General features: G+C 37.7%; 1 protein-coding gene across 2 annotated transcripts in view; it reads right to left on the reverse strand.

The window, feature by feature from the left end:
• The window catches only part of LOC128645282 (sterol 26-hydroxylase, mitochondrial), a 122206-nt gene extending 102179 nt beyond the window's left edge, over positions 1-20027 (reverse strand). The window contains exon 1 of one of the 2 annotated variants that reach the window (XM_053698146.1): positions 19846-20027. Coding sequence is in view for 1 of the 2 variants with exons in the window: in XM_053698145.1 (XP_053554120.1) it covers positions 9499-9735 (237 nt within the window). In the remaining variant the exon portion in view is untranslated. Of the gene's footprint in view, positions 1-9498; positions 9851-19845 lie in introns of those variants that run through there. The other variant, XM_053698145.1, reaches the window with a different exon arrangement.
• Positions 20028-25131: the final 5104 nt, after the last annotated feature.

Here is a 25131-nt window from a genome sequence, read left to right on the forward strand (position 1 = left end):
TACTCCCGAGGTTTAGCAGGTATTAAAGGGACATGAAAACCCCAAAAATGTATTTCATGATTCAGATAGATAATACAATTTTAAACAACTTTCTAATTTACTTCTATTATCTTATTTATTTAATTCACTTAGTATCATTTGTTGAAGGAGCAGCAATGCACTACTGCAGACATTTCTGCTCTCTGACACCCGTAAATTATAAGCAAAATCCCGGAAACTCAGCCGGTATAATTATATAATTTGTTTCCATTGTGTTTATATGCACGGGTGACACAGAGAAACGTTTAACATACGTCAGAAACCCTACATTGACAGTTTGTAGCAAGCGCACACTACAGTTCCCTTGCATACTGGAATGAAATTACCGTAACACAGGCCTGTAGCGCAGGGGGTGGAAAATATATCCGGCGCCTTTGCGCTCTCCTTCCTTTCACGGCGGTGGCTGTGTGGCGGGCCCATGTGCGCAGCTCGTACCTAACTACGGGTAGACACACACAGCGCTGATGCTCCTCTCACTCTTTGATAATGGACAGCGTGGATGGTGGGAGACTGCACAGCTGAGGGGGAGACCCTGGTCATGCAGCGACCTGATTCACTTCAGCCTGCCCCTGGCCGCCTTATGGTGCGGTGACAGTTGAAGGTCACCTGGTGACATTGGGGGAAACAACTGTGCTTGGTGCTCGTGTTCTGTAGCACCCTTTATATAATGAGATTTTAGCAATTCCTATCCCTCTGGCTGTGATAGGGTTATATATCATCTGCTAATACATCTGTCACAGCAACTTGTATCACACGAAACATAGTAGCAATGAATGTAACAGTGTGACCCGGACAGTTGAAAATTAAATTATGTCAAACTTTGTGAATAACATTTTCCATAAATCTACTGTTAAATTCACATTTTAAAGCTGTACATGCTTAGTATAAAAGTCTTTCTTAAGGTGGTAACTAAACTATAACTTGGATATGTCAAACTCCCAGTAGACATATTTAAAGTAGTTACTGAATAAATAAAATGACTCCATGAGTTGAATAATACAGTAAAATAATATAGTAATATGAAACAGTGTAACTACATATTTTAATTTCACATTTTCATATACCACTTTTTCATACATTGTTGGTTGGGGGGGGGGGGGGGCGCAGTGGCAGTGGGCACAGTAGCCGGTGAAGCCACCTCCCTGAAATGAGTTTTTGCAGGTTGGGATGTCTGCTACTGGTTTCTAACTGAAAACATGGGTGAGCCAATGAAAATCAGTATATATATGCAGCCACCAATCAGCAGCTAAACCCTAGCGGAGATTGCCTAGATAAACCTTTCAGCAAAGGATAACAAGAGAAGGAAGCAAATTAAACAATAGAAGCTAATTGGAATGCTGTTTAAATTTGTATTCTCTAGCTGAATCATGAAAGAAAAAATTTGGGTTTCATGCCCCTGGTGCTCTGTGTAAAAAAAAAAAAGGTACCTAGAGCAGTATATAAATCCCACAAAAACGTTAGCCCTGTATAAAGATATGCAAAAAATGTAACTATTTAGCCGAGCAGACAAAATGCCCTGGCTGCTGCTGCGCAGGCTCCCTCCCCACTCCCCCACCGCTGCACCTTCCCTGCACCGCTCCCCCCCAGTGCTGCTGCCCCCCCTCCGCTACACACAGTAATCTGACTTTTTTCTACTTTTAGTAGCAGCAACAGTTTGATATCATAATGTCCCTTGTCCCTTCACCCACCTTTCGGGGTAGTAAGACCGTCTCTCTAACATGCAGGATTAGAAGCAATGCCTGCTTTATTTGACATAATAATGGAGACTGATTGCGGTCACTCCTCACACTGCAGCGATAGGGCTAGGAGTATGTTGCAAAACCCATCTTAGAACTGTAAAGCAATAAATTGTGTATAAACAGCCTAGGATTAAAGGGGAGATAAATCTCTAGCGATGCTAATGATCCGACTCTGAGTCTGAACTATTACATCCTCAGAGACTCACAGCACACTGCCACACTCCACTAGTAAGTAGACACAGTGAGAAATTCCAAGTAAATCCTCGAGACAACATGGCGCGGTACAGTCAGTGTCTTCTCATGCCTAAACTCAAATACGAGTCAACATGGCACATGCAGTCACATGCACCAAAAACCACTGACTGTGTATTGGTAGAATGTGGTCACATGATGACCATGTATGGGACCAATATAATACAAAAATATATATATATATATATATATATATATATATATATGTATATATATATTTTAAATGCATGGGGCAATGCGGGAGAGACGTCAATCATCTCGGGACAGCGGGACAGAACCCTAAAATCGGAACTGTCCCGCGAAAATCCAGACAGTTGGGGGGTATGTATTAGCATCAGTTTCTGATCGGGATCAGCTGTGATCTGCAAGTCCCAAGTGGTACTTTAACACACAATAATGGACATTCTTTTGGTGACTGGGCACAATGGTTGGGCGGGATGCACACATGCCCCCCAAAATCTCTACCTTAGTCTTCACTCTTGATCCTTTATGTTTATTTTTCACATCTGAACAGCCATTTTACCCCTTAGCTGCTAGTAACATACAAATAATTATGCCTCTTTAGCTGCCACTAACACACTTAAACATTGGTGTGACCCCCTTTCACTGTCACCACTTCTTTCTGCTCCGTATTTGTAATGTGTTGAGGCATAGAATGTCTTTTACATTTAGATAAGACACAGGGACTTTAAAGAACTAGACATTTAAGTGTCCAGATTTTACTGGACAGCCTGCTAAAATACCAGACTATCCAGTTGAATACTGGACACCTGGCCAGCATCATTAATTTCATTATTTATTTTGCTCACTTTTTGTAATTAAAATCAATTGCAGAGAGAATCTAAAGTGCATTCTGTGTAATTCAGGACCCTGACCTCATACACGCTTCACAGTGATTGCTTGATATATGCATGAACTTATTTATATCTGTTTTTAATTAGCTACATCATAGGCAATAATATAAACAACACGTACAATGATTTTGAACGGGTGCCCCAAGACTGCAATATAATGCACATTTTGATAACAAAACAGTTTAAAAAACTTTAAAACATGTATTTTGTATGCAGATCTTTTGCAGTGCAGCGGTTAGTTAAAGCAAATATTGATTATTATTGTTTAGTTTTACACTACATTGGAAAAAGCCCATAATAAAATGCACAAGGACAGATACCACACGTGACATGGACCAACAAATATGGGCAGAAAAAAACACTTTATCTTTGCAAAGAAATAAATGTACTTAGTTCATGTAAGAGCCTTAATATAGAATATGTAGTATTATTTTATTGAACCAAAACATTTACCAATACAGACTAATAGCTCAGTGTTAGAACTTGGTTGCAATTATTCTCTGCTAATGAGAAAACTATACTAGCAAGGTTATTTTAGGAAATTTCTTGCAATTCCTCCTTAAATTTTGAAACCTACAGTGAGTGCTATCATTGGAGGTTGAAAGCAGTGCAGTGATTTGTAGGCGTTTGTCTGTTATATGTCTCTAGAACTTTGATTGGTCAGTGACAGGAAAAGGAAGAAATGTCACAGATGTTGCTTGCATGTAATTAGTCAATAGGAACTTTTAAAAAGAGGTGGTTGTGTGTGTGTGTTTTTTTTTTTTGTGTGTGTGTGTGATGTAGTCTTCCATTTTGTAAAATGCTTTGTTAGATAGCATGGTGTGTGTGCCTGAAGCAAAAAATCAGTTTGTAGTTATATTGTTTTCAAGACGTGTGATGCACTCTGTAAAAGGTTGTTTAAGCTATTGTGTTATGAGCTACTTGGTTTCAAACTATAGTAAAATAGACTACATTAGTTATTTTTGCTGGTATGTGTCCCTGCTTTGGTGTGGGTATGATTGAAATTATGAAAGGGTATGTTTAGTTGTTAAATTATATTCAATCTAGGAATTTAATACACTAAATCATTATTTAATATTTATAATATAGAACAATTATGGCGAGTGCCCAAATTGCAACACAAAAGCAACTTATTGATCTTAAAGTGCCAACACTGCAATTAAATCTGAATACTGAGTTTTTTTTTTACATAATTAAATATATGAAATTTTAGCAATCACAAACACAGGTGCCAGGCGTCCCATTGCTAAACAAATAAAAACAATTTCTTGCAGCTTTCTTTAAACAAACTGCTTGGATAAGCAACATAATCGGGAAAACTAAATGTGACTGAACACATCTTACATAACGCTTAAACTTGGTGTCTTGACTGATAACTCTGCATTAGTTCTTGCAGAATTTGATTTTGGCTGTTGTATGCATGCTCATAATGTGTCAAACCTTGGCACATTTACTACATAAATTTAAGAGCAACACTAAACAGCCTTCTGCAATTCCCTGGCTAATTCACGTTTAAATGAGTAGACCTGTAAATCTGCTTCTTCTATAGTGCAAACAGAGCATCATAGTTTACAGAATTAAATATGTGAAATGTATTATTTCTGATGGTACTATGTATACAGAAGTCAGTCTTCTCCACAGAAAATGTTGTCAGCTGTGTAGCATTATAAAGTAGCAGGGTAATACCAATATTATAAAATGTTCTACTATCCAAAGCTCAAGTTGCGTAATTTCAGATTTAGGTACAATCTGAGCAGAAACATTGAAAAAATGTAATGAGCTAAAATGCACCTATTGAAAGGGGCTTGGGGAGAGCACAAAGTATTAAAAATGATATAAAACTACCTTTTGGGTTGCGTGTATAAGCAGTATTATAGAAAATATATAATGACATAAGATGTTTACACTTGCACTTGTTCCATCCCCTCTCCAAACTGTTCCATTTTAAAAACTATTCCAAAATCCAAAGTATTCAGAAATCCAAACCTTTTCCGGTCCCAAGCTGTGGTTTTCTACCTGTACACAACTATTTAAAAAAAAAAGTATATATATATATATTAGTAAATAGAAAATAGGCACATGTATGTTTATTACACTAAAATTATATTTAAAAAATGTCTTTACAGCCTGTGAGTGACAACTACACGTGTCATTAGTATGTGCCGCTGTCAAAATCACCTAGAGCTGGAGAGAAGCAGGTTTTAGTGTCCTTAGTACAGTATGTACAAAACTGCACATGCGCACTTCAGAGAGAAAATAGGAAGCTTTCCTTAAATGGTTATCAGATAAGGGAGCAGCACTTTAGAACAGTTCTTCAAATGTGAATTGCATATTTCTGAAGCTGCCGTTTTATGTTCTGTGGGGTAAATAAATCCGAAGTAATACATGCACTAATTACACAAATGCTCATATATGGACTCCCTTAGAATACATAACTACTAGCATATGCTCTCAAACTGACCCTAGAAGAAAAAGGTACTATGTTTATATATAATTCAGACACATGCTCCAATATCTACCAAGAAATAGATTGCCTGTTTGTATATACACCTGCTGCTGAAAAATGGATGCTTTCAAGTCTAAGTGATTTGGTTACACAGCAAAATGTAAGAATTAATGCCCTGAGACAAAAAAACAAACAGAAAAAAACCCTGCACTACAGCCAATTTTCCTTCTATGCAACTCTGGGCTGGCAACAAATAGGCTAACTGATGTATTTTACTCACATAGCATCTGACACTTCTGTAACATGCTTAAAGGGAGACTGAACCCATTTTTTTTCCTTTCATGATTCAGATAGAGCATGCAATTTTAAGCAACTTTCTAATTTACTCTGATTTACTCCTAGTATCATTCTTTCTTTGTTCTCTTGCTATCTTTATTTGAAATAGAAGGCATCTAAGCTATTTGTTTGGTTCAGAACCCTGGAAAGCATTTGTTCATTGGTGGATGAATTTATCCACCAATCAGCAAGAACAACCCAGGTTGTTCACCAAAAATGGGCTGGCATCTAAACTTTCATTCTTGCATTTCAAATAAAGATACCAAGAGAATGAAGACAATTTGATAATAGGAGTAAGTTAAAAAGTTGCTTAAAATTGCATGCTCTATCTGAATCACAAAAGAAAAAAAATTGGGTTAAGTGTCCCTTTAATATAAGTTGAGTTCTGAACTTTTAAAACTGAAGTTGTGGACTAAAACAGACCCATGGCCATGCAAATTCTTTAACTTTAGACCGAATGTTTCTGTACATGCGAGTGTCTGCTAATTCTTGTTTCCCTTGCATGTGGTGTCCTCTATTCCTCTGTGTGTAGAGGGAGAGAGCAGTCAGGATGTTACATTGTTGTAATAAAAAAAGCACTAAACAATTGCTTATCATTGGAATAAAAACGTAGAGTTTGAAAATCGCCTGCTCTTAAAACACTGGGGGCAGAACTACACTGAGATGTTCTAAGTGCAAATTTTGCAAGAAAACAAGTGACTTGTTTGCCTTTTTACACAATGTTGTTTTTCTTTTTATATCTACTTTGAAGCAACATATTTGTTTTTACCAAAGGTGCGCTGTTTAATATTCCTCATTGCCCCATTGCATGGCAGTCAAGAATGCGATAAGTGTACTAATCTAGCAGTTGCCATGAGAAATAGGGAGCATACCTGGAAACCTATTTTAAACCTGGAGACTCCTGGTAAAATATGACAAGATATCAGTAATAACGTCCCTTCTAAGGTTATACCATTTGTTAAAGGGACAGTCCAATCAAAATTAAACTTTCCTGATTCAGATAGGGTATGCAATCTTTTATCACATTTTCTTTGCTCTCTTGGTTTTCTTTGTGGAAAGCTAAACCTAGTTAGGCTTATATGCTAATTTCTAAGCTGTTGAACTGCCTCTTATCTCAACGCATTTGACTGTTTTTCACAGTTAAACACAGTTCATGTGTGTCATATAGATAACATTGTGCTCACTCCCATGGAGTTATTTAAGTAAGCAGCGCAGCACTGAGTGGCTGAAATGCATATCTGTCAAAGCACTGAGATAAGGCAGCAGTCTATACAAGGTAATCACAGTGAGGTGTAAAGTGTATTAATATAACAATGTTGGTTATGCATAACTGAGGAATGGGTAATAAAGGGATTATCTAGCTAATACTGCTATATAATATATCAGCCCTGTCTAAAAGTTTTAAAAACAAAATAAGATCATTTCTACTGCCATTTTTTTCAATTGCCAATCTTTAGTCTGTAGACAATTAGGATAGTCACAGTAGTAGGGTTAGCCTTGAGGTCAGCAGTGTACATTTCAGGTTCTGAGAATTTGAAAATCCTTTTTTTCATAGCTAAATTACATGAAAAGTAAACAAAATAATGAAAGTATATTGTAAAGCTGTATAATTACACATAACTAAAAGTTTACTATAAAAACAAGGTGTTTACTGCCCCCTTTTAAAGGTGTATACAAGTGCTGTAAATAAAATGTAAAGAGATTAAATGGGTTGTGATTAAATTGCTTATTGTATAGTTTTTTTTTACAGGAATAAACTTTTTATATAGTTTCATTGAATCTGTGTTTTTTTAATCTTTTGTTGCATTTAATGTACATGCAGTAAATTGCCATCACACATGTACACTGAAATAGGCATTGGCATCAAGGCAGTCTGAAATAAGAGCTTTAATATTTTACTGTGGTCTCAGGTTTCCAATTGAGAAAAAGAACTAACATCCAAACTTTGTTGGATAATTTGATAATTTAATCTGAGCATGTTCTTGTGCTTCCAACAAATTAATGTAACAAACGCTTGATTACAGACAGGTCCAAGGTAATGCTCATGCATGCTGCGGAGCAGGCTCAGATCCAAAACTTGTTGAAATAGTGCTAAGAGAGGCCTCTAATACCCTGAAAGTTGTATCCATAGTACATGCATGCTCAGATACAGCCCTGACGCAGAAATAACAAATGTGAGTTGATAAGTCTCATAGACTGCATATCCTCATTCAGCACATATTCTAACACAACCTTCAAAGAATACACTTGCCAAGGCATGTGCAAAAGTATTGCACTCATACACATACCTCCTGTATATGCACTCAAGTCCCCATAGTACACATCTCTGGTTGTAGCATATACAGGATGTAATAAATAGAATAAACCCTTTAGACAAACCCAAAGAAAAATACAGTTGCTCTAAAAATATATTATATATATACGCAAATGGACTGCACTCTCAAACTGGACGAGGTCAACATCCTATGTCACTGCAAAGTGCAAAGCTCTGGGTGCAAAGCCCATAGGAAAAATACAAATCGAATCAAAACCACATGCAAAGATTTTGGCACTCTTGCAAGTACACAGCTAAGATTAAAAGCAAAAATGGAAGAGTTAGTTACCCCATCTGGCTAAAAGGGTCAAGGTCTCTTCTTATCTGGGTCCCTATCTACATCTACAGCCAAACAATGCATACAATATATATATCCCAAAGAGCAAATATAAACTGCCCTAGGCTGCATGTGAAAGAAGCTACTTTTTTATTCTGGAACTTCTGAAAGATTTACTTTTTAACCAAGAACACAAATCATTTTATCCCATAAAATACCTGCCCTCCCTAGCCACATAGTTCAACCTCAGCACAGGCAAATACACAATCACCTTTGCTGTGAGAATACCGGGCAGTTATTCTTAGGCATCAGGCAGTTATGGTTTTTAGGTTCTAGGAATCCTTGTGGCATCCATAATTTTCAAAGGTGTCCAGTAGCCATAAATTTCAAGGCAGTCCCTTGATTATATGTTCTTTGCTCTGCCCAGGAAATGAATGCTAAAAGCAATTTTTAAGGTCTTTGTAATGAATGCTAAAAACAATTTTTTAGGTCTTTGTACCATCCTCAGGGACTCCTGCACAAGTAATATTTGACTGCTTGTAATACATTCTTGCAATATAAAACAGTGATTTGGCAACAATGCTTTGTGTTGACTGCAAGAGTAAACTTTTAATGTTCAGAATGTCAGTTATGGTTACAGCTGTAGGTTATGCACAGCCCTATTTGTGCAGAAGTGATTACTTTTAATAAGCATTTTTTCTAGTTCTGCATTGCAGATTGCACAAATCTGCCATAAACTTTTTAGTCAGGTTTAAAGTGAGTCAATCCTAGCGTTTTACAAACGCTAGCATTGACTATTGAAACAAATAAAGGGGACTTTTCATTCATGAAGTGAAAGATACTTCATGTCGAAAGCTCCTTTATTTGTTTCAATCGATCGCTGTTCTTAGCTGCTACATATCTGGCCCTTGGGAGCCGGATTTACCGCACAGCTATTGGCTAAGAGGTGAAAACGTCACCTCCTTAGCAAAAATATTTTTTTTGTTGTGGGCTGCTTTAGCAGCTAACAATGATGATTGATTGAAACATATAAAGGAGCTTTTTACATAAAGTATCTTATACTTCATGAACGAAGGTCCACTTTATTTGTTTAGTCAATCCAACCGTTTGTAAAACGCTAGGATTGACTTTTACTTTAAGATTACGTATTCAGTTTTAAAATTCTACAATATTAACTACAAAAAGTTCTTGCATGGACTGAGATGTAACTAATTGTTATGCTAAAAGGTCTTACAACTTACTTGTAGTTCATGAGTATGCAGCAGGTAACCTCTTAAAAAATACCAATATAAATTGGCAAGCAAAGATGGCCCAGGCAGATCATCAAATGTTTTCATCCTCTTCTCGTCTACTGTACTAGCTGCTGTCCCTGTAACTGCTCTGCCCTTGCTGGCAGTGACTCTGTAGGTCTGCTCAAGTAAGAATCCCCTTCCCTTAATCAGAGAGGGTAACAAATATCTGCAAGCCGAGGGTATCATGACTGCAATGTGTTGCCTTCTTTACTTCTAGATAATGAAAAAGAACCAGACAAAAAAGTCATTAAAAGCTCCAGCTTCTGTCTGTGAAGAGCTAGATAAACAATTCTTTATGCTGGGAGGGGTAAACTGCTGTGTACTAGTAGCTGAACTACTGTCAAAGTTCAGCCTTCAGAAAGTGGGCTGGTTTTGTACTCTACAGTGCAAACAAATACATAGAACCAGGGATTAAAGGACCCCAGTGTGAAATTTATTTTTTAGGTCTTGATATCCTGTAGATCTAGTCTGAATCCCCATGAAAGTATTTTACAGATTTAACTAGCCTAAATCTTGCATATTTTTCACAAATATGTAAAAGATATACAGTAAAAACCTCCAAACACTGTTTTATCTTTTCATTAAAGGGACATTTTAAGAGCTTAAATTTCAATGTAAAGATGATTGCATGAGCAATTAAAAATGAAATAAATTTTTCTGTAAACTTTTTTTTTTTTTTAGAAGTTTCGTCCATAGCATGTCTGCAAGGCAATGCTTGGATGCCCTTATAGAAGAATGGATCAGATATAGATATCATGCACCCCCATTCTATTGTATGCTAAATGATAGACAACTACAAGTATGAACAGAGCACCTGTTCACAAATCAACCATGATCAATGCGCAGAAACACAGATCTGACTAGCTTGCGCTTTTTAGTGTTCATGGTTGTTGGCAGGCAGTACAAAATAATTTATGCATGAATATTTGAAAAAAAAAAAGCCAGTCTGTAATGTTTTATTTTGTAATTCTTTAACCTTTAATTCCATAAAGAATATAAATATATATATACATTTTTAATCTTGTCATATTTTTCTGTGGATGTTTGCTAAAGTTAATTTTTTAGGTAAGAATAATCTTTTTTTTGTTTTTGTTCTTACCTAAATAAGTTGATGGCAAAATGACATTGCAGACAGAACATTATTTTTAACAGGTTCTATATATTTTTTTTTATATGTTTAAGTGTAAAAATACTTAGAACACAATTACATGGCGAGCTTGTTAGATACACTAAAAGCCAGATTAATCAAAAGTTCTGGCTGCAGGCTCATATGAGCGAACTTGCAGCCGAGAGTTAAGAAGCTTCTTAACCCACCCTGCCACCTGTTGTGTGGCTATCTCAATCTCCCTAGCATTGTACACTAGCCATAGTGTGCAATAATAAATGCAGGAACCCGATGCCAGGCAGACAGGGGTATGCCGCTGTACGTCGCACTTTAATAAATCTGTCCCTAAGTGTTCCCTAGGCAGGAGAAGTACCAGTGGGAAATCTGTCTGCATCGTGGACAGCAGGCAGAAGTGAGATTGGGGCTCAAAGCTGATTGCAGACTGGTGTAAAACCCGTCCACTTAGCTAGTTTTCAGGGTAGGTACAGGAACTCTCAATGTTAATAAAGTAAAAAGCTATGTTGCTGAGCAACCTAGTTTGTCCTATTTGTTACTATTTAGTTCTTATTTGGAGTGGGTTTGCCACACAGTATTGGTGGTTGATTAAGGGCTCCCAAAGTCATATGTCTTTAAGACTATTTGAACTAGATGATATATATATATATATATATATATATCAGTCCATATGGGGCTAGAGTATTAAGTTCGTAGATCCAGCGGGCTTCCTTCTGTAACAGAATCTTCTCCATGTTATCCCCTCTTCGTAGTGGTGGCACATGGTCTATGATGGTGAATAAAACCAAAAATAGAAGAGGCGGCAGAGACTGAAATAATGGATAAAAGTTCATACTTTATTGAAAATGTATGTTATTCATATATTATATATTCATATGTGTTATTATATAATATATTTCTTGTACTACTCTGAGTTCCTATTCTGCTCTTGTTATAAAGCACCAACAGATTGCTACATCTAAGATATGGAGTTTCCCCTGTATCTAACTACCCTTTTGATAATTCTAAACTGTATTTGGTATAGGAGTATTTGTAATGTATGCTTACAGATTTAATGAACCTAGGATAATGGTCAAGTTAAGTGTTAACTTATACTAGTGACACTTCAAAACACATGTTTTTATCCAATGGGACATTTGGGCTCTCTTTTTAAATGTTATGCTTAACATTTAACGCCCAGCTATGACTGAGGCTTCCAGTCGAAACGTGTAAGCTTTCATGTGGGTCAGATGTCCTGACCATTTCTGCATATGGAGAGTGCCTACGTTTCTTAACATGCATTTCAATAAAGTATGAACTTTTATCCATTATTTCAGTCTCTGCCACCTCCTATTTCTGAATTCCTTTTGCCAGTCAAGCAGAGACTGATCCTCCCGGATCACAGCTGTTTGAGTTCAGCCGATGACAGCCTATGCTTTACTCTGCAGGAGAGTGCTATCCCCGGATTGGCTGCTTTTACTCACGTCATAGAACAGACCCTGTGGCGATTGTTTTCTCTACCATTTTGCCGGAGAGCGGAGCCTATCAGTGGTACGGTAGTGGAGACGCTTTGCTAGTGGGACCAGATACAGTGGAAGCGAATGGATACTTCCGGATTTGGAAACCAAGCCAACAGAAAATACCGACTGTTATCTGGTAAACGTTACCCTGAGACCTGTACATGGGATACCTGCAGTAAGTCCACTCCTTTCTCCACATACTGTGATATTTTGGAGTTACAGTATTTATGCAAAATGTACTATCTGCTTGAACATTTTAAGCTTTTTGCTTATCATATCACTAGCTGTGGTTTCTATATTTATTACAGCACAATACTATAGTATTACCGCATACCTTTCCCCTTTCTATGATGGTAAATATCAGATTCTTGACCGTATGTCCTTTCTTGCAAAAATGTCTGGCCACTGGTTGTTCAAGTTTTCCATTTTTTTATTGCAATTCTGATGGCCGATCGATGATTCACCATACGAGTCCTAGTGTCATCGATCGTCTTGTCCACATAATATAAACCACACAAGCAATTCAGCAGGTATATTATATACTTGGTGGCACATGTTGCAAAGAGTTTAATTTTATATTCCTTAGTTTTGGTTGGATGATGGAAGGAGAGGTCCCTGCTAGCATACTGTTGCAAGTAGCACAACTTAAAGGGACACTGAACCCAAATTTTTTTCTTTCATGATTCAGATAGAGTATGCAATTTTAAGCAACTTTCTAATTTACTCCTATTATTAAATTTTCTTCGTTCTCTTGCTAGATTTATTTGAAAAAGAAGGCATCTAAGCTTTTTTTGGGGTTCAGTCTCTGGACAGCACTTTTTTATTGGTAGGTGAATTTATCCACCAATCAGCAAGAACAACCCAGGTTGTTCACCAAAAATGGGCCGGCATCTAAACTTAAATTCTTGCATTTCAAATAAAGATACCAAGAGAATGAAGAAAATGTGATACTAGGATTAAATTAGAAAGTTGCTTAAAATGTCATGCTCTATCTGAATCATGAAAGTAAAAAAAATGTGTACAGTGTCCCTTTAAGATTTTAAAGTAATGCTGCTTGGCGACCCTTTGAAAATTAGGATCATAGCTTAAGTTTCTACCCCAGTGCATATGCCACCCGTGGTTGTACAGTCTCAGGGTGGTAAATGGGGATCTGTCCGAATTATGGACCATTCTTGTTTAAGTTCAGAAATAAGTTTCTTCTTGTCTGGAGTGTTTTGAGTGACAAAAGTAAGGCTATTTACTTCTGTAGTGTCTTTAGCAGTTCTCAAATTCTTTGCCCCTATTGAGTGCTTCTGTTATGGTTTTATTGTTGTAACCACGTTCGTGAATTATACTTCCCTCTTGTTAGCATCTGAGTTATTGCGTATTACTCTTTGAAATTGAGCTTTGGGGATGTTTGAAATCAAAGAACATGAATGTCAACTGGAGGCATGCAGTATCCTTCCTGTAGACAGTGGTGCAGAGTCTCCCGTTTTGTACAAATACCCTAACATCCAGAAAGTCAATGGACATTTTGCTCTGTACATGCTTAAAACAAATAGTACCTGGCAGATTGTTTAAGGTCCCAAACTAATCATCAAGACTCTCGAGGCTACCCCCCATATGATGAATAAATCATCAATATAGCGACAGTATATTTGTATGGCATGATGGTTAAAAATATCCATAACCCTGGATTCATACTGAGCCATATATAAATTAGCAAATGCTGGGGATACAATCTGGCCTATTGCTGTTCCTGCAATCTGTAAATAGAATTTCTATTCAAAGAGAAAGTAGTTTTTGGTAACGCATATCCAAAGTAGTTCAATAAGAACCTCTGATGGTTGGCTGACATACGGTGTAGCGTTGAGAGCTTCAGCAACTGCAGAGAGTCCCTCTTCTTGTGGAATAGCAGTGTATAGGCTCTATACATCCATCGTAACCATGATATCCTCTGTGTGCAGGGCATTATGTTCCATCAGTTTGGAGATAAACATAGTTCAAGAGGAAAGATTGCATATTTTTTACCAAGAAGAAAGTGATCTATAAATTGTGCAATTGGTGGAAGCAATGAGCCCATAGCAGATACTATGGGCCTGCCTGGGGAGGTTAACCAGATCTTTGTGGATTTTTGGGAGGGTCTATAAGATTGGACATATGGGATGTTCAGTTATCAAAAACTGTAATTCTGTATCCGTGAGTATTCCTTCAATATGTATTTTGGGCTCAAATTTTCAAGTCGTAAGCCGAAAATGATACACGCCACATTTGATCCCACCCACACCCACTAACCCATCCCCTCCTTTGCATATGTTTAGCTATTGTGATACACCTTTATTGAGTAGTAATTTTTAATATTGTTTATTTTATACAATAACAAATTAAATAATGCTACATTGGGGGCGGAGCCAACTGCCTATGTGACCGGCTGTGCTTCACAGGAGCTCCGGCTCTTATTTCAGAAAATCAAGACAAAATTATGCCTTAAGACATTCTATCACTGTTTTATTGCTTGCCTCTGTATGCTCTCTACATGAGACATCTGCCTAGATAGGTTTGCATAGCCTAACAACACATTTAAACTTCTTTGGAAATCACCACGTGGCCTAGCGATTCCTTCACAGCGATCCTACCTTCTATTTCAATACCCTGTCGAGGGACATGGCGGCCGTGGAGGAGTGGGAGGCAATAGCTTGTGGCTATATAGAGGCATCTTTCCAGCTTCTGAAGGCGTTTGTGACAAGGATCCCTGTAGCGAAAACCCGAAACTGCCTTTCTATCAGCCAAGCCACGCAACGTTGTGGAACATACAAGGAGGAGATGCACTTACTGGATACCGGTAAGAGATTAGAAGCTGGAGCTGAGTTATGTGGGCCAAGAGCAACGCAACAATCAGGCATCTTTCTGCGCACTGAGGAGGGGGAATTGTACCCGATACCTGACAATCAGCTATCCTACCGGGGTTTTTCTGAGACCCAGAGACTCCCTCTACCTAAAGTCGGCAACTTCGGATTGGGTTATCCTGCAGGCTGTGGGTCACTGCTGAATTGGGTTTCTCAGAGAACGACTACGGTTGTAAATTGGAGACCAGCCTTGGATCTAGCAATGCAATTACAATTTGCTCTCTGTGGCCTTAAATGTGGAATCGGTTAGCCTGGAGAGGATTTTTATGGGTACTCGAGGAAACGCTTGCTTAGTTGGGAGTAAATCACAAGCAAGTTGCTTCTCTGTCATGTTGCTCATTTATTGATCTTGTTTAAAACTCTCGTGGACCGAACACTCCTCTACATCTGAAGTGCAGAATGTTTCCACTATATTAAGCATGGGATATTATTTTAGCATACCGGGGACTTCCTTTTACTGCTCTTTATGGAGTAAAGCCAATACCACCACAAGTAAAATGATATACTAGTTTCCAATGAACTGATTTAACTCTAATTAGCGCACTTAATATCTCCCTATGCTATATAGCTGTGTTTTACTCTATATATACATATAATTTTTTTTTTTTTTTTTTTCCCTTCATTCTGTGCACCATTTGTGATTTTTCTCTCTAATTCTGAGCTGTGAGCCATTTTGCAATGTTTTCTTTCACTTATTTTATTTTTACTTTGCTTCTTATGCTGGGCTAAAGTACCTAATGTTTACTGAGCCCCATGGCTGCCAAGTGTTTGTTTTCTCTGTCTTTATGGACATTGCACAGTCTCAATTACTGCGGTGCCCCTAGCAGAGGAAACACCTCCACAGGGAATAAAGATGTGTTTTAGCCCAAATCTGGCCATCGCATTAGTGCTCATGAGACAGGTCTGTTTACAAAAATTACACTCATTTTTCTGAAGGACTCCACCATGCTTTCCTTAATATAGGTGCCATGCATTATATCGTGGACTTGTACCTTTTTTATGTATATAGTTTAGCACTGACACGAAATTGAAATGCATGTCCTTTTGTTTGTCTCCTATGCTAACGTTTGACTGCTAATGCTTACATATATTCTATCCTTAGAGCATTCTATTTAGGGCAATGCCTTAATGTAATTATATTTAGTAGCCTGTTGCTCAGGATCCCTGTGTGGTTTAGCCTCATGTATTTATATGAATATTATACTGTCTTGTTGTTGCCCCACACCAGTTTTTTGTCCCCCTTAATATGAGAACATCAGCAATGTCTCAGAACCTAAGAGCAGATTGTACACTTATTTCTATCTCCAGCCGTTGGGCGGTATATAAGATTATGCTAAATATCCTGCCCTTGCGGTCCACAAACAGTGTCCACTAGTATCACAACGATAAGGGCAGTGTGTTGCATTTAAACTCCATAGCAGGTGATGCATGTGTTCCCCCCTAGCTATTGGGTATTTATCTAATGTTAAGGCAGACTTAGGCCGGGTATAGGGCCCATACCTGGCCAGTAGAGTTTACTACGTTAAACCATGTTTAGATATGGTTACACTAATACCCTGCTTGCTTTAATAATCTATGCACTACTACATCCAACTGATTAGTTGTCCAGTTTGATAAGTATTACCGGCTATCAGGTGAAACATTGTTGTTACCAGTGGATTAGCTCACCGAATGATGTTTTATTTATAGAGTTATTGTTTTTGCATATGTTGAATGAATGTTTTCTGTTATCACTGTCATACCACTTTAAAGTATTATGCTTGCAGCCATTTACTATCCTATCACAACACAACATCGACAACTTTACGATTTAGGCTCCACACTAATCTCTACCCACATATGCCTGCTGCTCTATAATTACAAGCTCCCCTATGTTTACTAACTACTATATTTGCAATTACTAAACAGTCACGGCAATTAAGTGGAATCTACATATTGACCATATTTATGCTTAATAAGTTGGCATTTGACACGCCTCTGTATTTCTGACTTCTTGCATGTTGGACTTGCCTGGCACCTGCTGAGGTCCTTGATTCACATAGTTAAGCCCGACTTGTTCCGTCAGGCTTTAGTTATATTCCCCTGCTACAAGTAGTCTCCTTTGCCTTATTTTGACTCATAAAGTTAGCTTTACCTTACAGTCTGGGATATTTGTCTAGTGTAGGCTGGTCCTGCACACTTGTTGTTCATGCCGCCTGTCATGTTTACACATAACCTCCGCCCCCCGCACCCCATAATGTACCTCCTAGTTAAGGAGTGCTAACTATGCGGCTTATCTACCCTATGCCGCACTTCTATTAATCCTAATACTACCCACAAGTAGAGTTAAAGTTTTTGCTTCTATCAATCCTAATACTACCTACAAATAGAGTTAAAGTTTTTGCTTCTATCAATCCTAATACTACCTACAAATAGAGATAAAGTTTTTGAACCAAAACTTATTGTTTATTACTACACTATATTCTCCTAAATGCAACATACCCACATATTATATTATAATATCTATTTATAATACTTATAACTCTACCTATAACCAATATAAAAAATGAAAAAAGAGGTTGGTTTGAGGCCCAAAAGTGGTCTCTCTTATTTTATATTAACCTTCGGTAGTTGTTTTATTTTGCTTATGCTTGAGGTCCTGGAGAGGCCTCTGGAGTTCATTTGAAGGTTCACGTTTAAATTGGCAAATCACACCTGTAATCTAGTGTTGGTCACTAATGCTTGGTCTCCCTCCTAGATTGTTTGTATACACTCAACATTGTAATGTATTTGGCATGCTTTGTAATGACTACCTGTGCATACTGTATTCTCTTCTTTTATTGTGATTTGCTTTTTGAAACCTCAATAAAAAATATTTAAAAAAAAATAAAAAAAAATAATGCTACATTAAGTAACAAGTTAACAAAAATAGGTGCCTAGCAGTTAGCAACATCAACTAGAATTCTGGAGAAGACAACAGCCTTGCAGACTTTTGGAATTCTAGTTGTCAATGAAAAATCGGCTGTTTAGAACTACAATAGTCATTAACAAAATTTAAGTTTTTTTGTTTCAAAAACAAGGAAATGCCTGGGACCCAAAACTTTTGAATATGTGTGTATATGTAGGTGTGAGTGTATACACAGTAGATTCCTAGTATTTATTGCAAAACTATGCAAACATACAAGTACAAAAAACAAGTACCATCTGAGCTTATGTTAGGGCTGGGCTAGCTGCGTGTTTGGTGTGACCTAACAGACGAGGAAAAGGAAGGGCGAAAAAGGGAAAGATTGTAACACTCTGAAGATACACCACTTTAAGTACCAACGATAATGCGCTACACTGTTCTGTTCTAAATGAGTCTGAGGACCCTCTATGGAAGCGCATAGCTATAAAGGGTGGTAGTAGTGAATGGCGAGTTAAAAATATCTGATCTTACAGTATTACAAATACAAGAGTTTTTTCTGCTGCCCACAATTGGTGCAGGAATGGGAGTTGGCTTATAAGGACTTATTGGTTAAACATTTTCCAACAAAGTTTTAATAATTAGAAGGCGGGAGGAGAGTTCTGATAATGATATCTGATGTTACCTGCAAGTTTGACCCATTTCAATAGGTTGTGGTTTAAAAGCACAAACCAGCTAATTTATATACACAAACCTGAAAATTCAACTTCTCATACATTATATACACTGCAGCTGGTATAACAAGTCATTGAAAATACATTAATAAGAGAAAAACAATTTTGTGGTATACTGCATCTTTAATCTATTTTGGGTGGAGGCAGGTTAACTACGTTGATATTTGTGCAATACTGTTGTAAATTTTAAATACTTAAAGTTGCTGACTTTTTCAATATGCTTGAGCAACTAATGAACCCTAAATTAAACTCATTAGATTCTAGGAAATACATATTAATATATTGATAAATAATTTGTTTTACAGCTAGTTTACAGCCAAGAATTTTGGGCCTATTTATGAAATGTCTGTCTGACATGATCCGATCAGCGGATCATGTCCAACAGACATAGCTGAATGCGGAGAGCAATTCGCGGAGCAATAGGCTCTCCGCATTCAACATTGCACCAGCAGCTCTTGTGCAGATTCGCCGCTAGCAGGGGGTGTCAATCAACCCGATCGTATTTGATTGGGTTGATTTCACTTGATCTCTGTTCGCCTCCTCAGACCGCTGCTTCATAACTGGTGTTTCTGGCGAGTCTGAAGGCTCGCCAGAAACATGGCCCTTTAAGCTCCATACGGAGCTTGATAAATGGGCCCCTTTGAATGAGTCTATGCATAGAATTATGTAATCTAAATTTTCCATTATTGATATTTTAATGCAATAATTGCTTTTGCAAAATATCCTGTTTTGGAATATGCACGCTTGTATAGCGTTTTCATGTATACATTATAAGTTCAATAATGGGAACTTGCAATGATATGTTTTTTTCATTCTTTCACAAAAAAAATTTCATGTTGTTTTTATTTAATTGTCTTAATTATTTATTTTATTATTTGTTATTGCACGCTATTACATTATTCTACCACTGTTTGTGATGCACTATTCACACCTGAGTATTTGATTGTGAAGGTGTGACTTGGCCTTAAAAATTCTGATTGGCTAAGAGATAGTTAAATTGTGTATCACACAGGTGGGGAGTTATCCTATGATTAAGTGCTGAACAGCACGAAACATGTTAGGACTCCGCTCCCCCCTCCTGTGAACTTTTGCTTTTGTGCTGTGCTCTGCTGTCTTGCATTGGACATGTTTTTCATTTTTTTAAATGTTCAAATAAAGATTGGGATTTTTAACCTACTGTTTTGGAGTGCTGCTTCCTCCTGATTCATGTTCTACAAAGTTTGCTCGACTTCCTTTCAAGCTGGCACCCAGCCAACAGTGTACTTGCATTGACCGACTTCTGAGGACTGTAATTGGTCAGCCCCTCACACACCTCTTGGGCTGTAGCGACGTCACCTTCTGTGTACCGATTCTGCCAGTTCAAAATAGTCTAGGGGCATATGTAGGCTGGAGAAAAGCAGGAAATAAAATTTATTTTATAATCTATAGGTGAGGTCCGTTTTTAGTTTAAAACCTGGTGCTACTCAAAAATTTGTAAGTAAAAAAAAAAAAAAAATACAAACTTTTTTTTTTCATTCCACAGTGCACTCTTATTTTGTGTGTCCAATTCACAACTTAATTTTAAGGAAATAATTAATCTCATGTCTTATTAAATCTAATATACTATTGATTTTGCCAGCCACTAAAATAACAAAATCGACTTCATCACAAACAAAATCAGTTCTCAACATGCTACCAGTCTCACATACCCTAAAAATCTTGCAATCATCCAAAACCCACATAGCCATACATTTAGCTTATTTGCCCCTGTTACTGAGAGAGAAGTTTCTGCCCTTATACTGTCCTCTCACCTCACTACCTGTCCCCTTGACCCCGCTCCCTCTCTTCTATCCTTACCCCCTATACTCACACACATTTTCAACCTTTCCCTCATCTCTAAAATATGCACTGGTCACGCCTATCCTCAAAAAACCTCTTGATCCAACCGTCCCATTTCCCTACTCCCTCTTGCCTCAAAGCTTCTTAAAAAAAAACTGGTATATGTACGTCTATCCTATTTCCTTACATTAAACTCCCTCCTTGACCCACTGCAATCTGGATTTCTCCCTATCACTCTACAGAGACCGCAATCATTAATGTTACCAACGAACTACTTAAAGCAAAATAGAAAGGCCACTTCTCTCTGCTTATCCTCCTTGATCTGTCTGCAGCCTTTGATACTGTTGATCACCCTCTTTTGCTGCAAACTCTCCAATCTTTTCTCATATGCGACACAGCCCTCTTGTGGTTCTCTTCCTACCTGTTTAACCATAACTTTAGTGTAGCCTTCTCTGGGGCATCCTCTGCCCCGTTACCACTTTCTGTTGGGGTACCGCAAGGCTCTGTCATCGGTACCCTTCTCTTCTCAATCTACACGTCGTCATTAGGTTCCTTAAGGTCCCACGTGTTTTAATATCATTTGTATGCCGATGACACCCAAATCTACCTCTCTGCCCCAGATTTATCTCCTTCCTTGCTAACCCATGTCATTGTCTGTCTCATATCTCATCCTGGATGTCCTCTCACTACTTTAAGCTTAATCTCTCCTTAATTCCCCCCCTTCTTCCTAAATCTCCAACCTCATTTCTCTATAACTTTTTTTTTTAACTTCATCATTATCCCTACCCTGTATGCCTGATGTCTTTGGGTCACACTTAACTCACATTCAGTCCTTGGCTAAAGCCTGCCCCTTCCACCTTAACATCTCTAAAATTAGACATTTCCTTACACAAGACACAACTAGGATTTTAATCCACTCTCTCATCCTTTCCCGCCTCGACTACTGCAACTCCATCCTCTCTGGTCTCCCTAGCTGCTGCCTAGGTCCTTTTAAATCAATAATGAATGCCTCTGCCAGTCTCACCTTCCTTACAGGTTGCTCCTCATCTGCTAATCTCTTCTCCTTACCTCATCATAACCGTTTACTGGACTTCTTCAGACTGGCACATATTGTGGAACTCTCTGCCTCACCCCACAAGACTCTCCCCTAGTTTTGAAAGATTCAAGTGCCGCCTAAAGACTCTACTGTTCAGGGATGCATACAACCTACACTAACTTTCTTAACCCTAGTTCCTCTCTTGCATATAAGCCTTTGAGCCAAGCTGTTTGTAGATCACCTTCATAAGAGCTGTATACAAAAGTGCAACTCTCAGCAGGGCCATCTTCCCCTTTGATCACTATAAATGTTACCTTATATACTGCCTATGTTTATAGTACTGCAAAATCTGTTGGTGCTCTACAAATAGCTGATGATGACAATGCTGCACCCTTTAATCTGAAATATAAAGAACGTTTAGCAATCAAGTTTTTACAAGACAATTGTGACATTGTGATCAAGAATTCGAATAAGGGTGATAGCATTGTCATCATGGATAAAGATTTTTATTTTCAAGAGGCTTATAGACAGCTCTCTGACAATAACATTTATCTGAAATTGTCTACTAATCCAACACACTTATTTAAAAGAGAACTGACATATTTGGTACAGGAAGGTATAACATTGGGTATCTTTAATCATAAGGATTTAAATATACTAGTTGTGAAAACCCGGTCATTCACATTTTTTATCATGTGCCTAAGGATTGTGAGCATCCTCCATGTAGACCCATAGTCTCTTGCATTGGCTCCCTATTTTAACCTATGGGAGTATGGCTAGATGCTATTTTACAACCCACTTTTTCACCATTTTAACTGGTGTGATTTCTATATTGTCAGCACCTATTAATTGATACAGGTGAGTTTTTAATTACAAATTACAGGAGCATCACAAACTTGAAATGCAATTATTTCTTACAATTTTGGGAAGGTGCAAATCATTTTGTCCAGTCAATTTTTGAAGTTTTGTGTGGAATGTTTCAGATTTGCCTTTTTTGTTTCTCCACTTTTTTGTGTCATACCAATACAAACAAAAGAAAAAAACATGAATGCCTAAACATTTGTAATTGCAACAATTTTCTGGGCAAAGTGGTGCATTATCTGAACGAAATGCAGTTGTGCCAATATTTTTGGCCATTACACACACATATATAGTTGTATGCAAAAGTTTAGGCACCCCTGACAATTTCCATGATTTTCTTTTCTAAATAATTAGGTGTTTGGATCAGCAATTTCATTTTGATCTATCAAATAACTGCAGGACACAGTAATATTTCAGTAGTGAAATGAGGTTTATTGGATTAACAGAAAATGTGCAATATGCATCCAAACAAAATTAGATGGGTGCATAAATTTGGGGACCCTTGTCATTTTGTTGATTTGAATACCTGTAACTACCTAGCACTGATTAATTGGAACACACAATTGGTTTGGTGAGCCCATTAAGCCTTGAACTTCATAGACAGGTGCATCTAATCATGAGAAAAGGTATTTAAGGTGGCCAATTGCAAGTTGTTCTCTTTGACTCTCCTCTGAAGAGTGGCAACATGGGGGCCTCAAAACAACTCTTGACCTGAAAACAAAGATTGTTCAACTTAATGGTTTAGGGGAAGGCTACAAAAAGCTATCACAGAGATTTAAACTGTCAGTGTCCACTGTGAGGAACATAGTGAGGAAATGGAAGACCACAGGCACAGTTCTTACTAAGGCCAGAAGTGGCAGGCCAAGTAAAATATCAGAGAGGCAAAGGATGGTGAGAATGGTCAAAAACAGCCCACAGACCACCTTCAAAGACCTACAACATAATCTTGCTGCAGATGGTGTCAATGTGCATCATTCAACACTTCAGCGCACTTTGCACAAGGAGAAGCTGTATGGGAGAGTGATGCGGAAGAAGCCTTTTTTGCACACACACCACAAACAGAGTCGCATGAGGTATGCAAACGCACATTTGGACAAGCCAGCTTCATTTTGGAAGAATGTGCTGTGGACTGATGAAACAAAGATCGAGTTATTTGGTCATAACAAGAGGCGTTATGCATGGCGGCAAAAGAACACAGCTTTCCTAGACAAACACTTGCTACCCACCGTAAAATTTGGTGGATGTTCCATCATGCTGTGGGCCTCTGTGGCCAGTGCCGGTACTGGGAATCTTGTTAAAGGGACAATCTACCATAGAATTGTTATTGTTTTAAAAGATAGATAATCCCTTTATTACCCATTCCCCAGTTTTGCATAACCAACACAGTTATATTAATATACTTTTTACCTCTGTGATTACCTTGTATCTAGGAACCTTCTTCCAGCCCCCTGATCACATGACTGTGACTGTTTATTATCTATTGTCTTGCATTTAGCATTGAAATGTGCTAAATCTTAAATAACCCCTTGTGCCTGAACACAGTGTTATCTATATGGCCCACATGTACTTTCTGTCTCTTTGTGTTGAAAAGATATTTAAAAAGCATGTGATAAGAGGCAGCCATCAAAGGCTTAGAAATTAGCATATCAGCCTACCTATGTTTAGTTTAAACTAAGAATACCAAGAGAAAAAAGCAAATTTGATGATAAAAGTAAATTGGAAAGTTGATTAAAATTAAAAGTCCTATCTGAATAATGAAAGTTTAATTTATACTAGACTGTCCCTTTAAAGGGTTGCATGGATTCCACTCAATATCAGCAGATACTTGAGAATAATGTTGAGGAATCAGACACAAAGTTACGCCGGGGTTGGATTATTCAACAAGACAACAACATTTATGCAGAGGAAAAAGTACAATGTTCTGGAATGGCCATCCCAGTCCCCAGACCTGAATATCATTAAAAATCTGTGGGGTGATTTGAAGCAGGCTGTCCATGCTCGGCAACCATCAAACCTAACTGAACTGGAGATGTTTTGCAAGGAGGAATGGTTCAAAATACCTTCATCTAGAATCCAGACACTCATTACGGGCTATAGGAAGCGTCTAGAGGCTGCTAAAGGAGGCTGTACTAAATATTGATGCAATATTTCTGTTGGCGTGCCCAAAATTATGCATCTGTCTAATTTCATTTGGATGCATATTGCACATTTTATGTTAATCCAATAAACCTCATTTCACTACTGAAATATTACAGTTATTTGATAGATCAAAATGAAATTGCTGCTCCAAACAGCCAATTGTTTATAAATGAAAATCATGGAAATTGTCAGAGGTGCCTAAACTTTTGCATACGACTGTGTGTATGTATATATATATATATATATATATATATATATATATATATATATATATATATATATATATATATATTAATTATAGACAAAGTCAAATAAATGCAGCCCTCACCGGATTCTTCAATCTAAAATATCACTTTTTATTATATTTTAAAAAGCCATAAACCAAACGTTTTGGTGTTCGTCTGACACCTTTTTCAATAGACAAACATCATATGGAAATGCAGTATCCTGTATCTATTCCCTACACCCCAATTTATATCAATCATAACTAACTCCCATTACCCAACACCAATCATAGTAGCCACAACTGTCACGCACATTAAGCTCATTGCAGCCATCTGGATCATAAAATGAAACCATCCAATACTAGTGGCTTGCATGTCTGCATCA

This window comes from Bombina bombina, chromosome 1, assembly GCF_027579735.1.
Source record: "Bombina bombina isolate aBomBom1 chromosome 1, aBomBom1.pri, whole genome shotgun sequence".
NCBI classification, from domain to species: domain Eukaryota; kingdom Metazoa; phylum Chordata; class Amphibia; order Anura; family Bombinatoridae; genus Bombina; species Bombina bombina.